Source organism: Plectrocnemia conspersa, unplaced genomic scaffold (assembly GCF_051122295.1).
Source record: "Plectrocnemia conspersa isolate PC_06_02 unplaced genomic scaffold, ASM5112229v1 ptg000006l, whole genome shotgun sequence".
Classification (NCBI taxonomy): domain Eukaryota; kingdom Metazoa; phylum Arthropoda; class Insecta; order Trichoptera; family Polycentropodidae; genus Plectrocnemia; species Plectrocnemia conspersa.
In genome coordinates, this window is record NW_028277170.1 from 13329390 (window position 1) to 13356575 (window position 27186).

At 31.0% G+C, this 27186-nt stretch overlaps 1 protein-coding gene across 3 annotated transcripts in view; it reads right to left on the reverse strand.

Moving 5' to 3' along the window:
- The window catches only part of LOC148234283 (uncharacterized), a 262549-nt gene that overhangs the window by 34053 nt on the left and 201310 nt on the right, over nucleotides 1–27186 (reverse strand). For all 3 annotated transcript variants that reach the window (XM_088187749.1, XM_088187750.1, XM_088187748.1), the window contains exon 3: nucleotides 10319–10390. In XM_088187749.1, coding sequence (XP_088043875.1) covers nucleotides 10319–10390 — 72 coding nt within the window. The remainder of the gene's footprint in view (nucleotides 1–10318; nucleotides 10391–27186) is intronic.

Sequence of the window (27186 nt, forward strand, 5' to 3'; positions counted from 1 at the left end):
AACTATGTCTTTGAAATAATACGCTAATGCCTTTAATAATTCCTTAATAAATTACGATAAATATAAATAAATTTATGGAATCTCTATGTATGTGTATAAATACATATATAGAATATTTTTGTGTCAATTTGACAATATTTTTCATATTAACTAATTACTTTTCTACTGCAAATATTTTAGTTTATGCCATACATGTTTCGAATGTTCGAAACGGTGATAGGTTTGAATCTGTATGCTAGCTTATTTAATTTTATCCTTTACAAATCCCCAGCATATAGGTAAACTATCGATACATACACTGAATAATGCAATCTACTGGAGCTACTCTGAATTGTTTTTCAACGAATAAAATAATATACTTTGTCTTTCTCCTCCTGCACAAGTTTATTATCATAGCTTGCATGCGAACGTTGTTTGTGTTTATACAAATATTTATTATATGCATAATTTGATACTGATATCAAAACACACATGAATATTAAATACGGTAGTAAATTATGCTATCGCACTAAATTATGACCATTGTTGTGACTCGAGAACGAGGGAGTAATTTTCATATGTACCTTGCGGTGAGACAATTGTTTATTGGGATTAGTAACTTGTTGATCATTTATATTTTACAAATTTATAAGGTACTAAGTAAAATGTCTAATGAATCTATGTTATATAGAAATTATGGTGACTTGAAAATTTCACACATGTTGTACAGTAATTTGTTTATGTTTATACTCTAAGGTTAGAACGTTAGTTGTGTGTGAGATTGTCACGGAAATTTGAGCCTTCGACGTGAAAGCTTGACTTAATGAAGGTGTTTACCGAGGCTTTATAATAAGTAAATTTGCGATCTGTTTAAAGTACATCTGTGACAAATAGTCAGTTCTATCTGACGCAAGGTGATGGCAATTGAAAATTGAACGGTAATAGAAATCAATGAAAATGTTATTATAACTATTTTAGTGTATATAATATTAGTAAAATCTTTATCTAAAGCGCTAAATATGAATTTATATGAATTTGAATGATGAAACGCACAAATTTGGGCACACAGAGATCGCCATCGCGACTTTAAAAAATCGTTTTGATTTGTTAGCCAAACGTAATAGCAATTTCTACATGCTTTTAAATTTATAAAAATGTAAGCTAATGTATGACAAAGAACTTTTGATAGAATGTGTGCACATTGAAATCATTTTAACGGCAGCAGAAGCAAAGGACATATTATATCAGAAATGGATTTGCTCCACGAAATCAGATTTCTCAGCCATTTACATTTGAGTGAAAGAATGTCTGTTGATAAAATTGTAGAATTTATTGCTATCTGCATTTTATACTTTTTTTGCATTTGTGGCTAACGCCAAAGTAAGTTTTTTCCATACATTGTATAAATATATACAATATAATAAAATAAAAAGTGCAATTAAATAATTAAAAATAGATATTTTGTCATATGGGGCACTAAAAACCAAAATGGCCTAAAGGCGTCACAACCCTCGAGCCGGTTCTGATTGTAGTAATTATTATAAAACTACTGACGTGTTTATTTAGTATACTAACTTACTATAAATCACTTGCAACGATTCTAAAGTTTAATTTCTCACGCTAAGATAAATAATGCTGTGGGACTAAGATCTCCATAAAATTTAAACATGTAGTATAATATCACGCTTTCTAATGTCACATTGTACGTTTACTTATTACGACCTTAATCGGCTTTGAGCCATTTGAGAACAATTGGAGGATTAAGCGCACGGAAGGGTTTTAACCTGAGGGTCGGAACAATATTTGTGTAAATTCCCAAAAGCCAGAAAGGTGTAGGTGTCACAATTTAAGCCAATTAACTTTCTTTGAATTAGCGTTTGCGGAAAACGTATTAAATCGCTGTCGTAATTATTATTGTTTGCCAAAGCGGAAAATTCAACAAAGACAATTGTAATAAAGGTAGGTAGCGATGGATATTGCCCAATTAATTTATGTAATTTTTAATTGGATCCGAACTGATGGTTAATTTGAACTTAACCCTTAAACCAAAAGTCGTGGAGTTTTGAAACCTAATGGCCGTTTGGTGATCGCTGTTTAATAACGTAAAATTTAATTGATTTACTTTTAAATACGCGAAAGATAACATCTTATGATTAAGGAAATTTACTCCTGCAAAACAAATATCTCAATGAGACTTTAATAAGGTAGAGTAGTTAAATATTTTTACGCGATAAATTACCTTTCAGCTCGATAACATAAATTAGCTTGACTTCTATCGTTTTAACAATTAATCAAGACGTACCCTACGTCCACAAGCCATTTATTATGGTACTGTACTTGGTAAAGGCTTTTAAAATACACTGAATTATAAAAAATCATAAAATTCTTCAAAATAGTTTGATGTGAATTTTAATTAATTTAAAGCGCAATCAAGTAAGCCAAAGAAGTCCTGTCATAATTGGTCTTAATTATACCGACATTGTTAGTTTTTCTCGAAATGGTCGATGTGGCCGCCAATTTTATTGGATTTGGAGTACCGTAAGTATTTGTGTCATTTACTCTTCCTTATCTTTATCCTTGATGTAAATGCGGTAATAATATTTATTGTATGCCGATGACCGGAAAATGATTCAGAGTGTCATATCGATATGTTTTTCATATATCAATATATTGTATATGAAAAATACATTAATATGACACGGCGGAATTCACTTATAGTTTAATATAATATTTCATTTCTTGTTCAATAAACTCAATCCCCGTACTTTCCTGTCGCACCGTATTAGATTGAAAGGTATTTTGAACCTCGTATCGTTTGTGAAATGACCGCCACTTAATGTAATCATTTTTTCCTCGTCGAAGAGTGCGCGTTAAACGCTCAGCCTGTTTTATGGTTAAAGTGGTAAGGGTAGTGCACAGGGGTGAGGGTAATCTAGCAGCGCAAACCCCCGTCTTAAGGAAAGTTTGACGATCGTTGTCGGCAAGAAATTTTGTGCGATTATGCACATGTGTTCGAGCCTTATCCGAGCGGCGAGCAAATTTCGCGTGAAATTAGATTTGCCCCCCACATCCTCCCCGCCACTTTCACGTCTACATTTCGGAGAGATTGTCGATGGGAGCATTATTATTCACACCATGGAGCAATTTGGCCGATATCGCTTTTTGTTGCGTTTCCAATCGAATCCCCGACAATTACCGCCAAATTCGAGAAGCAATTTAAAATGACCCCTTCCACCATTGACTCTTTTCGACAGATGGAGCGTGAATAACAAAGATTCACGAGGACACAATCACAAATAATAGTGGAAAAGTATGCATTAATATGTCATTAACTTTAACATTATGTTAAATAAAAATATTTAAAGACAACTAAATTAAGATTATTTAATTTTAAAAATATTTGAGAATCACCGCTTGGAATTTGGAATAAATATATTTTAAATTCAAATATGTGACTAGTATTAATTTATTGATAATAAATGAATAACTAGATCAGTGTTTTTTTTTAATTTTTTTTGCAATGCCCACGAATCCCTCCTGTGAAAAAAATCATGACGTTCATTAAATTGAAAAATAAAGAAAGAAAGTGATGAACTTCGACGATAAAACATTGGACGGTTCACAAAATATTGCTGACGGTTTTGCGCAATATTTTCGTTCTGTTTTCGAGGAATATTTTTCGCCTTCTGCTCAGTCGCTTCCTTCTTCATGTTCTTGGTCTTCAGTACTGACCATCAGAGAAACTGAGCACTCAGATCTTAAATACGGATTTAATAAATTAAAGACAGGGCGTTCTTCTGGACCTGATTTAATTCCCGATTTTATTTTGAAGGGTTGCGAAGTAAGTCTCGCTGTTCCTCTAAAATGTATTTATGATCTGATTCTCAAAACATCATCATTTCCTGATCTATGGAAATGCACAAAAATCACCCCTATTCATAAAAAGGGTGAAAAATTATATATAAAGAATTATAGACCAGTAGCAGTGTTGTCAGCTCCTGCTAAATTATTTGAAATAATTATTCATAAATATCTTTACAATCACTTTCAGCAAGTTTTATTAGACCAACAGCACGGGTTTCGTCCTGCCCGTTCCACTGTTACTAATCTTCTGTCGTTCACCAAAACGGTGACAACTTCTCTCGATGCCGGAATTCAAGTAGACGTCGTGTATACAGATTTTGAAAAAGCCTTTGACAAAGTTTGTCATACGTTATTATTAAAAAAATTGTCGAACCTCGGTTGCTCAGATAATTTAACTCGGTTATTTTCGAGTTATTTAAGCAATCGTAGACAGTTTGTAACCTATGGTGGCCGATTATCAAAAGAATATTTTACCCCTTCGGGGGTTCCTCAAGGATCCAATCTGGGACCTCTGCTTTTTGTGTTATTTATTAATGACATAAATACAGCAATTAAAAATTCAAGTTTTCTTCTGTACGCAGATGATTTAAAATTATATAAATGCATTCGATCTGTTGCGGACTCCTTCTCTCTACAAAGTGATTTAGACTCTCTGTGGAGATGGGTTTCCGTTAACCGTCTGCCCTTTAGTGTCGGAAAGTGCCATACTGTGTCATTTTCTCGATCCCGTTCGCCATCAGCTTATTTCTACCATCTCGGTGGTAACATTTTGACTAGAGAAACTTCCATTAAAGATCTCGGAATCACTTTCGAGAGCAAATGGAGGTTCTCTCTACACATACACGACGTCTGTGATAAATCTTCCAAGATGCTCGGCTTTGTTATGAGGAATGCCTTTCACTTTGACGATCCGTCAGTTATTCGCATCCTCTATGACACCTTAGTTCGTGGCATTCTTGAATCGGGATCTATAATTTGGAATCCCCGAATAGCCAAATATTCCCTTTTAGTGGAAAAAATTCAAAAAAGGTATTTAAGATACCTTTACAAAAGGACATTTGGTTATTATCCGTACTTATATCCCAGCGCCTTTCTTTTAGGGGCGTTGGGATATGATTCGCTGAATTCTCGCAGAAAGCTGTATGTCGCTAAGCATTTTTTCAAACTACTAAAAGGTGCTGTCGACAATCCAGCTATTCTCGAGGAATTCCAGTTTTGGGTTCCGGAACATTTTCGAGAATCACGATCGAGACCTCTTTTGATGACAGTTAGGGCTAGGAAATCCGCACTTGCCGACTCGCCTATGGCTGTGGCCATACGGCTCCTTAATACGCTTGCATTACATATTGACCTGTTTAATGTTAGCTACAAGGAGCTGATCCAGTTTGTCTCATTTAATTTTGATATTTTATAATTTTTTGTTATGTTTATTATTTTTAAGTATTGTTCTATTTATTTTTGTTTTTACGTTTTTTTTTTGTTTTATAAATTTATAATTTGTTTTCGACCATCGTGGCGCATTGGGGTAACCTGTTAGGCCACGATGGTCTTAATTTAATCTAAAAAATAAATAAAAAATAAATAAAATAAAAGAACATCATCATATATCATTGAAAAGAAATTGTTAAATAATAATAGCACCAGGCTATAAATTGTTTTGAAATATACGAAAATAAGAGAACTGAAATGCATAAAATAATTTTGATTAAAGATTTTCATGCAGTTTTAGTTGTTGAATTTCAGATTTATTTTATTATATATGTGAGCCTAATTCAACGCTTCAAAAATCTATACGACGCATTAATATATCCCATAGGTGATAATGTTAAAGAAGTTGTAGATAATTTAAATTATTCATTAAGTATATTAGTTGAAAAATAATGTACTTGAACTAAATGAGAATAAAAATAAATGAGCATATGTTTTTTAATTATGAACATATGTTAGACAATAATAGAAAAATAGTTATAAATAACTATATTATTAAAATAATTTTAATATAAAATATGTAGGTTTGATTGTAGATAAAAAAAAATTTAAGTAGCATTATTTAACATATTAAAAAATAGTAGAAATATAGAAAAATAAATATGTTAGGTATAAACACAAAAAAATACGACAGTATTATATTGCCTCATTTTAATTATTGTGCAACAATTTTAGACATGTTTAATAAATTAGATAAAATAATGTTGCAAAAATTACAAAGTAGGGCAATGAGAGTAGTTTTAAATAAAAATAGATTTAGTAGTTGTAGAAGTATGATTGATAGATTGGAATGGTAAAATGTTCAAGAACTATTGAAGATGAATGTTTTAGTATTTATACATAAGTTATCAGAATATTTTAATAAGTATTTATTGTAATAAGAAATATATATGTACATAGATTTAATACTAGAAATTCAACATGATACTTGTTGATTGTCGTCCGATTACATCTGCAGTGACTACAAGTATTTTTGTAAAAAAAAGTGAATCTGATCTTTTGCAAATATTCTGGAACACATACGGGTCAACAGCATATAATATAGATTCTGAGTTCATGCTTTTAAAGGTCGGTATAGACTACATTGACCTAGATTTTAGAATCGAGGGATTTGGTCACCGCCTAATAAATAATAATAATTAAAAAAAAACAAATATAGGCTTTCGTTCTTTTTATAATTTAGAGTCGGCGGTATGGCGTTCCGGAACGCTGGAGGTCACTCGACGGTGAGCAATTCGATAGGCGTACTCAAAGGGTTTTTGCTATTCGTAAATATCCAGTGTTGGTGGAGCGCGAAACTTCCGATAATTATGATACGAGATTGAAAATGATTTTTGAAAGCTCGACGATAAATTAAAAAAAAACAATACGTCAAAGTTCAAAGGTTTCGCGTAATTACTTTATACAGAGTGGCGCAAAAATATTTTATTTTTCCTCATGAAGCAGCTTTATAAAAATATGAATTCTAGCACTGTCTGTCTTTTTATGAAAATTAAAAAATTGATTCGTTCTAGCCGATAATATAGTTACTAAAGTAGTAAACAGAATATTCCAAAAAAATGTATACACACGTAAATGAATCGTGCGGCTATCATGTCTTTGAACACACGCTTGATCTAATATAATTTTTTGGCATAAAACAGTTAATGAATTAAGGCAATCGTTAAAAAATGCGCATAATTACCAAACAAATCATTGGTTATCTTAACGATTCCATTGATCCATGTTATCGACATTGCCTGGCCCATAACAAACCTAAGATTTAAGCTCTTGTGTAAAACATCAATTTGTATTTTTTTAATTCGAATTTCTGTCATTTACTAATATTTAAAAATTAAAAAGTGGCGATCTTTATTACAAGAACCAGCGAAAAAGCTTTAATATTGAGCAGAATTATGTAATTGATAATTTAAGAAATATTGTGTTACCCTTGATGAAGAATATGGTGAACTTATACTTTATGTAAAAGTGCAATGGCTATCAAAAGGTAGAACAAAGTGTTAAATAGTCTTTATGCTACAAAATAAGTGGTCATAAACTCTTTAGGCCAAAGAAAATAAGCTTCGAGAGAAGTGTAATGAATGATTTACAAATGCATGCTAAGATAATGGATTAACATTCTGAGTTCATATTACTGATTATTTTATTTTTTTCGATTTGCAATTGCAAGGAAAATTAAATATATAAAACTGTGTAATGATAAAAATAATTGTATACTGCAATTATTGTCTCATTTTATTGTTAATCGATTTGCGTTTAACAAAAATATGAATATGCACATTTACAAATATAAATCGTCGATTTGAAACTTAATTAAGGAGTATTTTTTTGCTTTGCTCTGCTTTGCAAAGCAAATCAGATTCTGTTAAGTCTTGTATTTACACAGTTATACCAACCGAAGTAAATATGCACAACGATATGTTTATCGTTATGTACGTTTATTTATAAACAAGCATCTTCGTCGATAAAATTTCTTAAACATAAACAAAACTTGTATCATTGACTGATCATAAGTCTTATTTTTATTGCTACTGCTACCTATCGAAAATAGATTTTTGTAAAAGTGACACTCTATATATTAAACATTAGTGGATGCATAATTTTTATATATTTTTTCTGCAATGAAAAAAAACACTTAAAAATATTTTAAACATTCACTACTCTTTGTTATGTACTTTATAATTTAAAAACACTAAATGTGAGAATATGCTTAATTACACTGTATATGACTAATATTTATAAATGTAAAATAATTGTAAGTAAATATATCTTAAAATCGCAAATTATTTAAAATTGCATCTTACTTTTAGTAAAGTCTTATTGTTTAATGCCAAAGCACAAGTTAAATTCGATACATTGTTTTAAATTGCAGAAAGAAATAATGCGAAAAGTTTTTGTTATGCTTGCAATTAAACATATATAGAGTTACAACAATGGTTCTGACGCATCTGTTGATACGTTATGGTCCGTTCACGCGTTTTCGCGTGATAGCAAAACATCCGGTCTGACCGTTCATGTGTTTTCAAGGGTTCAAAATAATGCAAATGAAGCTCATAAAAATAAAAAAAAAACAATAATCATAATTATTTTAGTAGCGTGAAAAAATGTTACATTTTGTCAAAGCATAGAAATATATACTATGTATATATGTAATGTACATAGAAATTAGCGGACAATAATTTGTTTATACCAGATTCGTATTAAATTTTAGCATATAATGCTTAGGATGTAACTTAAAAACTTGCCAGCATGTAAAATTGATAGCAATATAAATAAATAAGGATTCTGAAAAATCAAATCTTTAAGGACTCTAATCCGAATATTCTCTGATTATTAATTATTTGAAAATTTGTTCAAACATTTGTAATTATTTTTTCATATTTATTTTTTATTTTTAATAAAACATCAAAACAGGCAAATTATAAAGTCTAAAAACACTGCTGTGTATTATTTCTAATTTTTTTGTGGATTACAACAACGAAAGTAGTCATTTTTTATCATTGTACCGATGCATTATTTACAGCTTAATTGTGTTATTTTTTATACAAAATTTATCTTTTTATCCTAATGCTATTTATAACAGTTATGGCTGTAAAACAAATTAATGAAGAAAAAAACAATTTTCTATTGCAGAAACTTCAGAATTTACTCATATTTTTTAGTTGCTATCAGTTGCTATGAAATTGCCCATCCATACACACAATGCTTATTTTAATGTTGTCTAATGTAATTAATTAAGGTAATATGCCGAGTTGTTGACTTATTGGTAGCAGGTGTAATAAAATTACGCTTCGTACTGATTTAAAGTTTAAAACACGGTTTTTGAAATAAAAATAAATGGTTACGGTCATTTTTATTATTCTTTTATAACGTATAGTTATGTGTATGAACTTTAATTGATTATTTATTTTTATAACCGTATGAATATAATCGAATATTATTATCGTTTACAATTCGACATTCGAATAAAATATTTAGAAGCTCCACTACTTAACTTTTATTTGGTATATTTTTTTTAAATTATACTTATTAAAAATAAATATTATTTTTAAACATCCTACTTGTTGTATGTATGTATGTATGTATGTGTGACACAGTTTCGGTACAATAAAATGTGCAGGCGATTGTTTGACTCAAAAAGTAACCATTAAGAGCAAACGTACACGAGCGAAGTATTATAAATAGAACTGCTCCTGAGAAATTTCATCGCATAATGCATTTCCATAATTCTTACTCGTGGCCATTCATTGTCAACATGTACATAAGTTAACATTTTTTTTGTAAAGAAAAAAGAAGGTTTGGAGTCGGTTGTTTTTTTACGTCTCCGATTCCTTAGGACAAAAAAATATCCTTCTGTGTATGATTAATCTAATATTTACATTAAGTTTATCATTCATTGTCACAAATAAGTGTCTATGTTATCGAGTTAGACTCAATGTTTATATTCAATGTTTGCTTAACTTTCTACTATCAGATGGAAAATGTCGCGCGAGGATAGTATTACATTCTTAAAAGAACCAGAGCCTAATCTATATATAATGTTATCTTAGTTTTTCCATAAGCATTGTTTTATTATACGTGTATAATAAATATATGTTGATAAGTGATAATGAAATCTGGTCTACACAAATGTGCAAACAAAGTGTTTTTTTTGTTGTTGTTGAATACATATAAGATACACTGATAATCTGAGCTCATTATTAGAGAATATTCAATACTTAAAATGCTCGATTTTAAGTATCATCATCACCATATCCAGGAAAACCTAATCTACGATGATCGATAATAATCATTAATTTCGATATCCCAGACGCGATAAAAATTAAAAAAATTTCAAGGTTAATATGGGTATGAACCAAGGTATTTCAGGTCAATCACGTATACCACTCGTATATCATGCTGGTCAGTAAAATTCAATTAAGTTATTATATCATATCAAAAATGACATTTTTAAAATCAAATTAATATCGCAATAAAAAAAACTTACCCGGACACTACGCATAGCTGCTACAATTTCTACTCTACTCGAAGGTCTAGGAACTTCCATTGAGCCGATGTACTGTAAAAAAAATAACATAATTTAGTTATATTATTTATAATTGTAATACATAATAACAATGTAGAAGAAATTTGATTTATATGTAAATTTACACGCTGACATTGAGATCGGGGCTAAACTTTAAACCAATAACTTGACAACGTGCTACACCACTATGATTCACCAGGATTCTCACACACCAACACCCCACCTGATTTATAGTATTTTATTGGCATTTATATATGAATAATTGAATAAACATTTAAAGTATATTATCGGCATTTTATTATGTATAAACAAACTTATAAACATGACAGATCCATCGATGTTCTCATTATTGCGTCACTAACGATCATACCACCTGCGAAAGCAACGGCGCGGTTTTACGACTTCCAGGGAAAGAGGTTCAGACGAAATACATTAACACATTAAGGTCCGACCTTCGACGACTTTCAGATATCCCTATATAGTGTAAGTAAAGCATGTATCAAAATAGTCATACAAATAAATAAAGATAAAACAAAATTATGGTAATAAGCAAGCTTCCCGGGAATCCGGTAATGCCAAAGGCAAATTTACAGTTGATATAGAAGTGACTTTCAACAAATATAAAGAATACCGCTTTTATTGCTTTCTATGTATACGATTTGCGTCTGTTTGTAGGACAACTATTAGCAAATGTATATTAAATACAAATAAAAATTCATTTTTTTCTAAATAAAATAAAAGCGCATAAAGTTTTATGGATTTTAGAGCGGCACTAGTCACTCGGGTATATTGAAAGAGAAAATGAATACATGTGTTGTGGAAATATACAAATTGTCTCATTATTTAAATTTTATTCTGGACAGTATAAACAAATAATTGATTGAATATTCGTACAAATATTTACTAACTTATCTAAAATACGTTCGCTATTTAAGTCAATATACAAAGTATTAATTTATCATTTTTTAGTCAAACAGTAACTCTCCTTTAAAGGAAGAGAAAAAATGATAATCACCCGATAGTTTTCAAATGTGTTTTAAACCATATTAAAACCAATTTAATCTTTACAACTATTGAATTGACGGATAATATTTTCATTAATAACAATATACATATGATTATATTTTAGTATGTATTTTACGCGTATCTGCTATTTGTGCAGAATTGTTGAAAAATGATTACTGCGATATTAAATTGCAGGTACGTGTTGTTTTTCATATTAGCGTTATTCCACTTACAATTTTGCATGGGTTGGGAAATATGATATGTTTCGTTTGTCATTGATTCCGCTGATTAACATACCAAGAAATTTTCGGCTCTTTACAAACATCAAAATTAGAACATTGTATTTGCTTTAATTATTTGTCAATATACGCAGTGATATTTAATTACTTATATATGAGTACCATGCTATTGTAATTAGTTTTGAGTTTAATAATTATTTATTATTTAATTAACATAATTAGGTTATATTGATAATTTTTACACTAAATAAATTCCAACTTAACATACATACTTATATATATAATAAATAATATAAACATAAACGATAAATATAAAAAGATTTCTTAATGCCTGAAGCTGTTTCTTTATTCCATCTATTATATGAAACACGCTACAATTTTATTTTTGCGTAATGTCCTAGGAATGTTATTATAGAAATTCACACCTCCTAACATTATTCCTATGGATAATAATATATATTTGAGTTTTAATAATATTGTTTCAAATCGTTATTTCAAATTACTAATACAGAAAAAATACAAGTTGTACACTTATAAAAGTAGTACAACATTATCCATAAATAATAAGTAATTTAATAGCAAAGTAAACTTGAAATATTTGCATTACAATTTTATATTTTTAGGAAATCTTCAAAAAGGGGCTGAAACATGTGTATTGAATAGTATTGACGCTAGATTCGCATGCCTTGTGTGAACGCCGATGCGAAGTTTGGCGTTTTGAGGAACATTTTGAACCTTCAAACAAAAAAGTGACGTAGAAGAAGATTGTTGGAACGAAACCAAAGAAAACTGACTTCCAACTTAACCGTGATTTTATTTTGAATTTTTATTTTTTAAATGTAATTAATTGTATTTTAAAATATGTAAATTTTCTGTAAATATATTTTCTATGTATGTAAATTTATATCTATTATATATATATAATTTGTATCACTATATAACAAAAATATTTTATTAATTTTTAAAAAGTTTTTAATTGCATTTTTTAAATAATATATCATACGTGTAAAGGTTTACGATCTCTTTTACTCTCCAAACTATGCCGATACGCTGCAGTTTCCCGATAATAACCTTTATTGCAGCGCAGATAGAAACAAAAAAGTCACAAAATCGTATTTTCGTGCGACGTATACGACTTTCTTCTTGTGGGCTCTAATGTACGCGCGCGCGAATGTATGTGTGTACAATTTGGAAGCTGTGACGCTCATTGTCCTAGAGGCCACGGGTTCAGGTCCCCGCAGCAAACTAAACATTTTAATATTAAAAGTACGCTATTATTAAAATTAGGCCCCAGCGGCAAAGCGACATCTATTGATTGTAAGCTATAATTATAGTTAATAATCTACAATAAATATCACTAATTTACAAACTGTGTTTTAAATCCGGTTTTTTCCATTAAACGGGTAGGTGTTGATTATGTTGTGCATAAACGGCTTTTAACAATAGTTTTTCAATGACGCATGTGTGAGTCATCGACCTGTAGTGTTAAATATGGATAAATTTATATAAGTGCAATACAATTCTAAGACTCACTGAAAAATATGTCTTACAAGAATTTTAACCCGTTCACCGCAGATGGCTTCTATGGGTGTTATCAAGAAAATCGCCAGTACTCATTGGACACCTAAAGTTGCCATAAACATTTGAGCATAATAATATGGCTATTTAGTATAATTTAAGGTTGTAAATCACTTGAATTATTTTAACCATACTATTTTTTTTAAATATGGCATGAATAGGTGCCCCCTCATATTAACAAATTTCGAACTGGCTAGGAAAAATATCAGCTGTGGTGATAATCTAAAGGCAATCGGGGCGCGGCCCCGCCTGATTTTTAGTATATGAAATTTGTCTGTGAAATAATAAATAGTATCAGTTTTGCTGACGATACGGCCATACTAGCTGAAGGCGCGGAAGACGTGCCAAAGTTAATGAAGGCAATAAAAATGAGTGAAATATGTGTTGTTGATCAATATTTAAAAAAAAAAATAAGGAAATATTAGATAGACGTATAGCGATTCATACATAACACTATTCAGAGACACGGTACACGCGTATAAAGTCCCGCTAACGATGCCCGCGTACCTAGCAACCGTCGAGAAATGCGCCTGCATTCTTAAAATCCCCTTTAACGTACGGAGTAGGAGTACAGCTTACGCGTATGACGGTGTATATAACGCAGCACAAAACCGGAATAGATACACTTGATTTTGCTACACCTCGACGCTCAAAAATTGCTGTATTTTAAATATCTTTTGTCAAGTTTCGCGCCATTTAGCCCTAACACGGCAAGAGTCGTCCATGTTTCGATAAAAAGTTTTACAATAAACAATAAATTTAAGATTATTGAGTTATTTGCATAAGTTAAAAATTCAATACTACTGAAATGTGTTTAACAGATTTTTTTACCATTAATAAATTTAAATTGGCAAAATTTGCTTGAACACAAAGCCAATAAATGCATTCAAAGTTTTGTCGACATATTGTTGACGTACGAGTGCAACGCTTATAATACAATGTCGACCCATTGTCGATTTACGAGCACAAAGGATTAACATATATAATAGCAGAATGTATCGGATGGCTCTTCCAAAGCTTCCAAAGTTCCATTCATTTACATTTTTGACCGACACACAACGAAACTTGCTGATCAAATAACCTAGCATCACGCACGCCGTGTCGAAAAAACGAATGTATTGATTTATGGCGCTTTTAACGCGTAAGAAGTTTTGTTCTCGTGACTTTGTACTTGCCGTCTGTCAATAATGTACCCTAAAAATATGTTCTTAAATGTGTTGCTAGTATATTATAATCTAAAAATAAATATTTTTGTAAAGAAAAAGAAAATATTATTTTTAATAACATTAACATATTTTATATAGCAAAAATATATACTTATTTTATTTTTAATATTGACAAAATAAAATTTTAGTAATTATATATAATAAAACGTTTAAATTTTATGGCCGCTCAATTTCTTGTTAAGCTCAAACAGTAATGTCACGTCATACGTCGCATTTGAGCGGGAACCGTTAGAATTTATTTGGAATCAGTCAATTTATTACACATATTTCTCTATTGTAACACACTCGTATATTTATTCAAATTATAATTTTAATTATTTATATAACTAAATTAAATATAACCATAATAAACCAATCATGTGACTAAAACAGGTATAAACTAATTTTATTATAATTGCAACTTTTATCTAGTTATCTAGAATACTAAACATAGATAAGTGATTTTAGTACATAATAGTAATTTAAATAATTGCTATTCAGGAGTAATCATACACCAACAATTAAACTTTAAAGATCATTTATTATATAATCAATCCAATTAGTTTTCTTATGGTATTTAGATTTATTGGTAATGAATAAATTATGTGTAATTAAGACATGCATGCAGTATACTGCCAAAGTTATAATATTACTTTTAAGCATGTTATAAAAAGAATGTACAAAGATTTCAAATATTAGAGGGCAAATTTCAATATTGTTTTGAGTTGAATAAATATTACTAATATATTCTAATTCACCATTGCTAAGAAAAATTATTTAAACAAATTTTAATACTTTTTTGGGTTAAAATATAACCGTTGAACATCTATTTTAGTTTGGTAATTTATTACTTGGTGATGACATTCTCATTTACTGTAATTATGTTGGAAAGAAATCATATGATTTTTAAATACAGATACATACTATACTAATATATCTATTGTTTTATATTGAAGAATATGCTTTTTATTCAGAATAATTCTTTTTCAGAATGAGACGTTAATACTTTTATGTACGGCAAACCATATGTATTGATACACTTCCACAAAAAATGAAGAATAATAAATATAAGGTAAATATACTGTCATATTCAACTTGTATTTATATCTAATCAGCTAAAATATGTATAACTTTTCAGTCTCAACGACACATCAATGTAATAGTATCAAAACGTGATGATAGCATCAGAGAGAAACTGGACTGTATACATTCTCAAAATGATTTATGTTTGAATGATAAGTACTAAAAGATCTTGTCACACAGATCTTTATCATTCACACACTAATTTTTATGTCATTAGGTTTTTTCTTTAAACTTTTTTAGATATTGTCGATTATAAGTTCGAAAATTTTGGTTTTGCTTCAACAAAATATAATTTTGATAAGTGATTATGATACATAGTATACACTAGGTAAGTATAGTTTTAGGCTATAGATATTATTGTTTGTTTTTATATTAGAAAAATTAAACTTATCCATATATAAATTGCTACAAAACTATTCTTATCATATATTTTTATTTTATTGAAATATTGAGTATACTATTGAAATATTGTATTTCTACCAGGTATATATTTTTCAATCAGTCTTATCATTTTACTTTTAATTTTCTAAATTAGCTAACCAAATAATGTATATTTATTTTGCATAATTTTTTTACAGCACATACAATATAGACTTCAACGACAACTATTTTAGTTCAGTTAGATGTTACTTCAAGATTACATTCTCTTTTATCATCAATACAATAAGATCATGTTTAATATTGATTTATATTTTACTTATATATCCATTATTAAAAGTAAAAGAATATGATTTTAATTGTGAATAATTATTTTTCAGAATGAGAAACACGGTGACTTTTGTGAATGGCAACTCGTACACCAAATGCAAATGATTAATACTAATTCTAAGGTAAATACAATTTAAAATTCAATTTGTATGTATATCTAATCAGCTAAAATATATATACTTTTTCAGTCTTAACGATATATCGTTGAAATAGATAGTCAAAATGTGAAGATAGAATCAAAGAAAAGATAGATTGTAAAGCCTTCTCTAATGTTTTATAGGTATTATAACATAATCAATTTTATAAAGATAAGATATTTGGTTGATTTAGGGAATTCATGCGTCATGTATAGACGAATATGAAAAGGCTAATGTAAATAAGCCGTTGTTGATCCGTGCGGTTTGCATCCGTGTTGATTCCGTCGTCTCTGAACTAGCCCTTAAAGTTAAGTTTTAGATTAGATGTAATTATTGATTTTTGTATTAGTAAGAGTGAACTTTTCTATATCGAATAGTTTTAACTATAAAATAAGTAAGTAAATTCAAAACGAATAGTTAAATTAAAACTCACTAATCTGAATTAGGATACAATGTTATATGTTTCTAAAAATGTTGCTGATTGATTTGCGGATCATTTTTAAATATTGATATCTCGAAGATTGCAATATTGTGCAACTTAAACACCCTTCAGTTTTGACTCTATAATGAAATATGGATTTGGTAAATTGAAACTAGTCTATTCCTTTTTTTAAGAAATGTTTGGAAGTTCACAAAAAAAAAGATTGAAGAATTCTAGGCAACCTAATCTGAATAAGATAATCTCTTTTTTAACGTATTCTAAAGATATATGCATGGGCGACTCCTCTCTATGAGCTACAGGAGTCGGGCCCCACCAATAATTGCAATGAATTATTCGAAATAATTTAGATTAAAAGCTTTAAATATACAATTTTAAGTTTGCAATTTTTTAATTGACAGTCATTATTTAATCAATTATTTACATAAACGCAATAAGTGACCGGTGCGTACGGCATTCGTATCGTGTATTCCGGCTGCTAGGGCCAGTAATCTAGCCATTGACTCTGAACACTATTTGATGTGTGTGTGTTTTACTAAGTAGTTACTAGTTGCTATAATATAGTAAAAAACAAGAACATTTTGTATCGCCTGGTTCGATTATGGCTTAGTGTGAGTGACGAAAAAAACTTGTTCCATTTTTATTGTCTTATTTAGTGGCAAGAGCTTGTGACCACTCAATGACTTTGAATACTTAAAACCAGATGCGTACGGTGAGATACTATAGATACCAGGTGTTAAGTGACGAGTATGAGTGAGGGATCACTCTCGTCACTCAACACACAAGGAAGCGAAAGGGAAAGTATCTCACCGTACGTGCATGCCTAAGACATCTTTCTAAACAAATCTAGTAAAATTCATATAAGCAATGCAGTGCAATTTCTAATGTTCGGTAATATTAAGATCTTATTGTCAATTGATACTGAATATCGTCTTAACATAAAGAAACTTAATGAATCAGTAGACAAAAATACACATACTTTTTCGTGGATCATAGATTATATACAATTTTGTGGCGTACGCAAACTGTCGTTAAGAGAACCTAATGAAACCATCGATTTGAACAATCGAGGGATGTTTTCAGATATGGTTTTATAAACAGCTACGTGAGATAGTGTTTTAAACGATCATCTCGAAAATTAAAAAGTAGCATAAATACATCAAAAACTGACAGAAATTACAGTTTAAACTGCACGTTTAAAGCGTATTTAGAAGAAATTAAAAGTGAAGTAGATAAGGCGACTTTTGTTTCCTTATAAGCAAATGAAATCGTTCACAGTTTGTAAATATTTTGAGCTGCTTGCAATTCTCATCTAGTTAAAAGGTTTCTGACGTTCATTGATGTTCATTATAGGATGCCGTAGGTCAAATATGTTCAAAGAAGAACTGAAATCTTTTAGTCTCTACGAAAAATGGATCTCACAGACCTATTATGGTACAGCAGTAATAAACAAATCACGAAATGGAGTACAAAATCTAATAAAAGTTCACTGTTATGCAGATCAGATGAATTTGATTTTAAAGAAAATCCGTTCATAGTATATTTTTCCACATAAGTGGATTTGACGTGTTCTTCACGTCCTTTCTAAAACAAAATGACTAGCATCGTGAAATTAGTCAAACACACGTATTGAGAGTTTGTGAAACATGATGGAACTTATGTTATAAGATAGTGAATTGTATAAAAGGAAATAAAACATAACTTCTAGAATGCTTTAACAAAATCACAAACGAAGAAGGATGAGATAAAAGATTTTGTAAAAGTCTGAGACAAAATAATTAGTGAAATTTGTAGCAGCTTTTAAATATTTAAATATATTTATACTGTAAACCCTAAAAAATTCAATTTTAATAGACAACATTTTCTTAGAGGACACATAAACAGCGCTCAGATCTTAAATAATATTTTAATAATTCTTCTGAGCCTGATTTGATTCCTGATTTCATTTTGAAGGGTTGCAAAGTCAGCCTCGTAGCTTCTCTAAAACGTATGTTTGATCTAATTCTCAAGACATCATCATTTCCTAATCTATGGAAATGCACAAAAATCAACCCTATTAATAAAAAAGGTGACAAATTGTGTATAAAGAACTATAGACCAGTTGCAGTGTTCTCAACTCCTGCTAAATTGTTTGAAATAATTATTCATAGATATTACTTTCATCAAGTTTTGTTGGACCGACAACATAGGTTTCGTCCCGCCCGTTCTACCGTTACTAAACTTCTATTTTTCACTAAAACGGTGACAAAATCTCTCAATGCAAGAATTCAAGTAGAGGTTGTATATACAGCTTTGAGAAGGCCTTTGACAAGGTTTGTCATGGGTTATTATTAAAAAATTTTGTCGTACCTCGGAGTCCCGGATGATTTAACTCGGTTATTCTAGAGTTATTTGAGCGATCGTAGACCTATGGTGATTGATTGTCGAAAGAATATTTCATCCCTTCGGGGATTGCTCAAGGGTCCAACCTGTGCCCTCTGCTCTTTATGTTATTTATTAAAGACATAAAAACGGTAGTTATAAATTCAAGTTTTCTTCTGTACGCAGATGATTTAAAATTATATAAATGCATTCGATCTGTTGCGGACTCCTTCTCTCTACAAAGTGATTTAGACTCTCTGTGGAGATGGGCTTCCGTTAACCGTCTGCCTTTTAGTGTCGGAAAGTGCCATACTGTGTCATTTTCTCGATCCCGTTCGCCATCAGTTTATTCCTACGATCTCGGTGGGAACATTTTGACTAGAGAAACTTCCACTAAAGATCTCGGAATCACTTTTGAGAGAAAGTGGAGATTCTTTCTACACATACACGACGTCTGTGATAAATCTTTCAAGATGCTCGGCTTTGTTATGAGGAACGTCTTTCACTTTGACGATCCGTCAGTTATTCGTGTCCTCTATAACACCTTAGTTTGTTGCATTCTTGAATCGGGATCTATAATTTGGAATCCCCGAATAACCAAATATTCCCTTTTAGTGGAAAAGATTTAAAGAAGATTTTTAAGATACATTTACGAAAGGACATTTTGTTATTATCCATTCTTATATCCCAGCGCCTTTCTTTTAAGACTGATTTACACAATGGTCGAGGTTGCCAGTCACTGGATGCCAGCGACTAGCACAATTAATTATAATGAATAAATAATAAGTTGGAATCTATTCCGGGCAGTGTTTCAGTGGTTTAAATTTTTTTTAAATATATTTAATTTATATTATTGCATAAGAAAGGTAGTGAGCTTAAAAATAATAAAACGTTTTTAATTAAATTATAAACGGTAGCATTTCTCAGACCTTGAAAAATCTCGTAGCGGATAAAGAGTATTTTTTTCTTTATTATTTTTGTATTAACCCGTATTTCATATTTTTTCTGGATTTATACATTATTTATTTTGTTTTAATTTTTGTCTCTTGACTGTTAATTTTTATTTTTTAGTATCTGTCTTATTATGTTTTGATTATGTCACTATGTATAATACATATGTTTAGTTTGTAAAATAATAAAAATATTATTTTGGCTCCTGGTTTCACCTGTGTCTATTGTCACCAGCCGTCACTGGATATATGCATAGCATATATACAATACATACAGTTTCATATATGTTTTAAAACAATGTTGTGCGGAGTCTTCATTATTTCTTGAGTCATTGATTTATACATATAAGTTTTATTATCCCTATTTTTGATGTTCACAAAAATACTAATAAAATTATGCTCAAGATGTTAATTTAAACATATTTAAGAATTTCAAACAAGTTAATTGATCTTGGATTATCAAATGATCTTGAAATTTGTTGTTTATGTTTCACAATACTCAAAAGAGTACACAAAAAGTAGTGCTATTTGTTATGTTTATAAATACTATAAACGGTAGTTGTAGAATATAATAGAATCTATTGAAATGATGTCTGATTCTTCGTTTCAGCATTGATAATATTTTGTAAAAAAACTTAACTCTGAGATTTTAATACAATCTCAGGTAGATCTTTCTTTTGAGTAATTATAGATTCAAATTTAACTCCAGCATGAATATTTCGATTTTTGCTTGAAACATCTTGCCATTCTATGGAAGAACTCCATAACCTTGGGATGTATCAATAAGTACTAAGTAATGGCGTAGGACACACTTGTCACTTACGCAGACCGAGAGAATAACTGGAGGTTTTCCTCGGCTAATAGTAGTACCAGTGGACACAGTTTTTTTATATTTGTGATACAATTGTATATATTAATGTTTTAAATGTATCTATTTATTTCAGTGTATGTTATATATTACTTTTAATAACCATGTCTTTATAATGATTACATTTTTATTCTCGCATAAAATAATCTTTTAAGCTATACTTTCCAAAATGTTCAATATGGGAATCATATTGTCTGAATCATTACCATATCAAGAAATCCTCAAGGTCTCAATCTTGTCCCATTAATGTTTCTTCTGTTTATTAATGATATTAATAAAGTTATTCGTAATTTTAACTTCTTCTTTTTGCCGATGATCTTAATGTATTCCTATTGAGGACTGGAAAATTCATACCATGATCTATTTTAGAGCAATAACACCACTTTAATTTGATTTTAGAATGGATAACAAGGTGCTTGATCGCACAGAAGTGGTAATTCATTTGGGTGTCCTATTTCAAGAGGACTACAGATTTCATTTCAGAAAGCCTCTAAGATGTTGGAATTTGTCTTGTAATATGTGCATCAATTGAGGAGTATGATGATAATATATTCCCTGTAAAATCACTTAGTGTGCAGTATCCTTGAGCATGCTTCTCTGGTATGGTTGTCAAATAATGCAACTGACTAACTTTTAATATAAAAAGTCCGAGACAGGTTTCTCAGATGTACGTGAGGGAATATAAATATTATCTATTTTAATTTCTCACAAAATTCCTACAAGGTATGGTGGGATATGATACTCTCGACTCGAATCAATGAGTGTACTTGGAGAAAAGCACTTTGCTGGTAGGGAATATTCACAATCCGAAGCTTCTAAAATTTCGTTTTTATATATCTGTCACCTAATCACTAGCGCTTGCATTCCCGAGTATTTTTTAAAGTACCGTAGGCATGAACAGGAGTATTAAATAACTCCCCAATAGGCACAGCTATCGGACTTTCAACCATCTGTCGGATAGTATTGATTTGTTCTTATCCAGGTACTCGCAGTCGGTGGATGCATTGTGGTCTAGCCATTATTGTATATAAATTTATCCAATTGTTCTGTAAATATATGTAGTATATATTTGTATTATGTGTTTATTTGTATTGTATTTTTTTCTGTGCAGCGTTATGCCCTACTTGAGTAAATAAATAAATGTTGTCGGTTAGGTTAAGTTATATTACTACATATGTAAGTACATGTTTTGTTGTATGTGATAATTGAAAGAGTATGTCAAGTGAAGTTTTACTTTCCAGCCTAATTCCTTTATTTTATTCATCGTTACTTTAGTTACACGTCGTCTTGTAAAACTACTTGAGTTCTATTGATAATTTATACCCTTTTTCATATTTTTTGATCCTTTAGACTTTTAGATGGTCTCACAATACATCATTCCTGTAATCGTTCGTCCAGGTCGAAGAATTTCATAATGTATGATTCTCACGGTATCCACCAAATACACAAAAGTACTTTTTGGCAGTCATTCCAGGTTTCGCCGTTGGTTTTACTACCTGCTTCATTGATATCAATTGTTTTATACGTCTACAGTTTTCGTATAGCATCCATTTCTCATCTCCGGTCACCAGACGGCAAAAAAACGTTGTTTTTTCTGAAGAAAATATCTTGAAAGATTTGGGAGTTCTCGGCAAGTGCGCATACATACTGCTTTGTTCTCCTCGTATAGTGGATTTGGAGAATTTCAGCTTTTCTGCCAGCTGATGAATAGCTTGGGTCGGATTATTTTCAATTTCTGTGGTCAATAAGTCTTATTGACCACAGAAATTGAGTCTTCATCCAATTTTACAAGTCTTCCACGTTCAAGTCTGCTTTTAATATCAAAATCTCCCATCCGAATTTTTTTAAACCATCACTGGCACTGAAAAAAGGTAATCTCAGACATTTTTAAACGAAATTGTGTGTATGTAATATATTACATTTAATATTATCGGTTGGGTTAGTTCAGACGTTCTGTGATTATAATTACGTACATGACTTAAGTTAAGTTAATTTCCCGTCAAATTTTCAAAGTGCACGATGCTATTAATATTAATAAAATCTAAAGTCATAGATAGTGATATATTGCGTCAAGACAATATTTACAAAACTCAAAGCCGGGACAGCCAAAACAAAAAAGGTTACCTCGTAAATTTTGGGATACTGAGAATTGGGCATCCAATTACCCGGCCAAATTCATTACTCGGTTCTCGGGTATTTTCCTACAAGCTAACCGGGTACTCGGTTCGGTTCTGGGTATTTTTTACATTGCATTACATGCGTAAGACTAAATATTTTTTCATATTTTATTTTATAAAATCTTCTGTTGTAACCTGACAGGCTTAAGCCCAATGCGTTACAACGGGGTAAATCTGTACCAACTAAGTAAGTAAATCAGACAATGAATACCCACAAGTAAGTATTAACCACCGGATTGAAAGTCTGGGAATCGGTGAGATCTATATTAATAATTATAAATTATTATGTGTAATGTAATTGTATAACCGATAGATGTTAATGCAGGTTTTTTTATTAATAGCGCATTTTTTTAAATAAAAATTCGAGGCTCGAACCAGTAACCACAGATTTACTAGTCTGAGACGTTACGGCCTACTCTATCCATCCCGCGCTTTCATTATTGACAACAGAAATGTGTTTCTACTATGAGTCATTATCAAGAATTGATTTTATGTAGTGCTAATCATTGTCTTGAAAGCATCACTTGAACGCATCATAAAATTTTGAATGTAAATTTTATGATCTTCTGTATTTGAATCACTTAATTATACAATAAATATTTTTGTTACTTCTAAAATGATAATAAATATTGATAACGTTATTAAATAATTTTTAATCAAATCAAATCCTAATTAAATAGCTTATAATCAAATCCTTGGTTACAAGCAAAAGTTCGCCGAATTTTAAAACGTTGTTGAGCCCTTTATTAAATTAATTCAGCAAGAAAATACTCGCATTTTAATTTTTTTATTAACCGGAAAATGCTTGAAGATGCCGTAACGAAATGTGTTTGCTTATCGAAACATACTTATTCTATCGTTATAAAACTTACATTGTGAAACAATACTTTCGGACTGTTAAATAGGGATTTCCAGTTCCTTTTAAATACACCGCTCTCACTACCTGGTCTGAATGCAGCCGTGAATTCAGCAGACTTTTTGTAAGCACCTAATATCGTTGCGGAGAAGAGCTTTCTCAATCTCTAAATGGATTTTGCGAAATAAAGCAATATCCGGAAAATTTTGAATCTTGAAAAATTGTGTAAGATATATATTTCATATGGAATAATCAAATATATTAAAATTAAAATACCCATTAAAAATAACAGGGTTTTCGGTTTCTTAAAAAAACGTGCGGGTATTCAGTTTCGGTTCGGTTCTACGGGTCGGAAGCCATAATTGTATAGTTTAAGGCTAAGCTATTTTTTAATAGTTAAGTGAATTATATATTCAAGGTAAAAAAAATCTGTAAAGAAGTAACCTGGGGCTAGCCCCAGGGGTCGCGAAAGGGCCCGGTACCAATCGATTTCTTAAAATTATTTTTTCGCTTCTGGGGTTTCGCGACCGGATACCAGTTAAAATAAGAGGGTTCCTGCAAAAACGTGCGGGTATTCGATTCCGGTTCTACCCGTGTTGAAAGCCTTAGTTGAAATGTGCTAGGTTGGAATGCGGAATGCTGATGAGAGCTAATAAAAGGTCATCTCGGAAATTTTGTGAAACTGGAACATATGGTATGAAACCGGGACAATCCCGATAAAACCGGGACGAATGCTAACCCTAGTCAGGTACAAACGCTTAAGTAAATTCGTTCCAAAGCTCGTGAATCATATCAAAATAGTAGATTGCCAGTGCGTTCGGCAATTTTAATTAACTTTTTCTATGTAAAAAGTATATTGGGCGGTAATTATGTTACTTTTATATACATGGTTTATCGTCGATTAGATTAGTTCTTCGTTGATTTTTAATGGGTACGATTTGCTATTGCGTTAACAAACGTGTGTTTTCAGTTACGTGACAAAGCAAGGGGGGTTTACCAGCGTTTATCAACATGTGTTTATTATATTTGAATTTAATATAATGATGTGTTTTAACCGAAAATATACTATGTAGGTAAATAAAAGTAGATACAAAACATAACAAGCAGCTGACACATAACTGACTAAAGATAAAGTTACTATTTAAAACTTTTTAGAAATAATCAATTTCGTCCGAAATTAAAAAAAAAACAATAACTACACGAAACCAAATTTTTGATTGAAAAACAAAAAAACAAAAGATTGTATTTCGGAAAGTAAAGGATAACTATAACTATAACTAAATATTTTTTCGTTTTTATTAAAGAATTATCCGTGTTTCATATATATTTATATAAAATAATAGGTCAGTGGAATTTGACTCATGGAAGCCATTTTTATTTTCATGTAACACCAAGATCGCCGGTTGGCACAATTAAACAATTTAAAAATCGTCTCTTTAGCCAATTTTCTCCTTCGTAGATTCCCAACAAATTTGAGAGGCGTCATTTAAATAACAAGCGTATAAATCAAAGAGCAACGGCGCGAAATGTAAATTTTCTCGATGAAAGATGAATTATGGGCCTTGGGGTACTTGCAACCGCTAAATATTATTGAATTTCGATTTCGCGGATTTTTTTATGCCGCAATATCTTAATATCGCATAGTATATACTATATACCAGGGATTCCCAACTTTTATTTTACCCTAGAGCACATTTTAAAATATGGATATGGCGGCGGGCACTATCAATTTATTCAAAGCAAGTTTATAATTAGGCATATGTGATAAATAATACATAAAAAATAGTTTTTAAGTACCCCATGGTTGCCTCATACATACAAAGTAAACATTATATCTATATCATAATGCTTGCACTACACTCTCTGGAAGTTGTCCAAACCGAAGTTCAACTGAAGTCGGCCGAGGTCGTCGACTTCCGAGTAGCGGCCACACTGCCACAAATTTTATATGCCGTCCGGACGGCGACCGTGAATGACGTCCGCATGGCGGCTGCTGTCATATACAGATGGCATATTTGCGCGCGATCGAAAAATGTGCCAAATAATCGCAATGTTTAGATTGTCATACTAATTAAATTACGCTACTGATAATTATAAAAGTTTGTGTGGGCGCTCACCAATACAATATCAGTGAAAACTTTTCGGTCGTAAATATTCAATTTACGCAAAATCTTTGTCGGCTTTTGCAAAATGCCATAAGGCATAAAAATGATACTTCAGAATACGAACAACACATCTGTGACTATCCTAGAATTTGTCGCCATCGATTCTAAATAAGAATTCGTTATGGTGTGACATTTATATAAACCCATCTAGGATATTCGAAACGATTTTTTTTACAAAATCAAGTACCACTAATTATTTTTATAATTATTTAATTTTATATGAAAAAAATATAATTACGACATCTGTTAGAAGAATATACTATCAAAAATATAATTAATCCCTTTTGGTGCCTTAAAATAAAGAGTGTTGAAGTCCCCGATAAGCATGTGATATTATAACTTGACCACGTGAACACGATGCAGCGCTCGTCATGCGTGTTGACCATAGGACGCCTACGCGCATACTAAAATTGAACCGAGTTACTCGTTCTATCTCAGTTTGCGAAAAACCATATCATTATCTCTCTCACTGTCGTCACTAAACACGCGAGAGAGCGAAAGGGGAAGTATCTCACCGCTCGCGCTTGAAATAGCAGCTCCGACTTCGGTTCCTTTGACTTCGGTCCGTTTGCCGACAATATTCGGAAGCGCTCGAAGCTGGCCAAGTCGACTGAACTACCCCCACTTTACCTCCCGTTCTCGGTAACCTCGGACAACTTCCGAGAGATTTTAGAGCGGGCAGAACCGAACTCGATCGAAGTAACCCACTATATTCTCCGACCTTGGCCAACTTCCAGAGAGTGTAGTGCAGGCATAAAATGCACTCGTCCAGTGTGAAGTATATAAGATATTATAAACTATTTGTATACCTAAAAACGATATAGTTCTACTTCTGAACTATCAACTAATTTCAAAGATTATGGACAACCTATAATTCACAGATGTACATATTTATAATTATGGAAATCATGTCTCTAATATGTTTTTTTTATTATATATTTACATTATCATAAATATAAATAAGGACGTAATAGCGTAGTCCGTAACGACTCAGACTAGAAACTCTGAGGTTGCGGGTTCGATTAAAATATTTTTTTAAGCATTGCTCTAGTATTGAG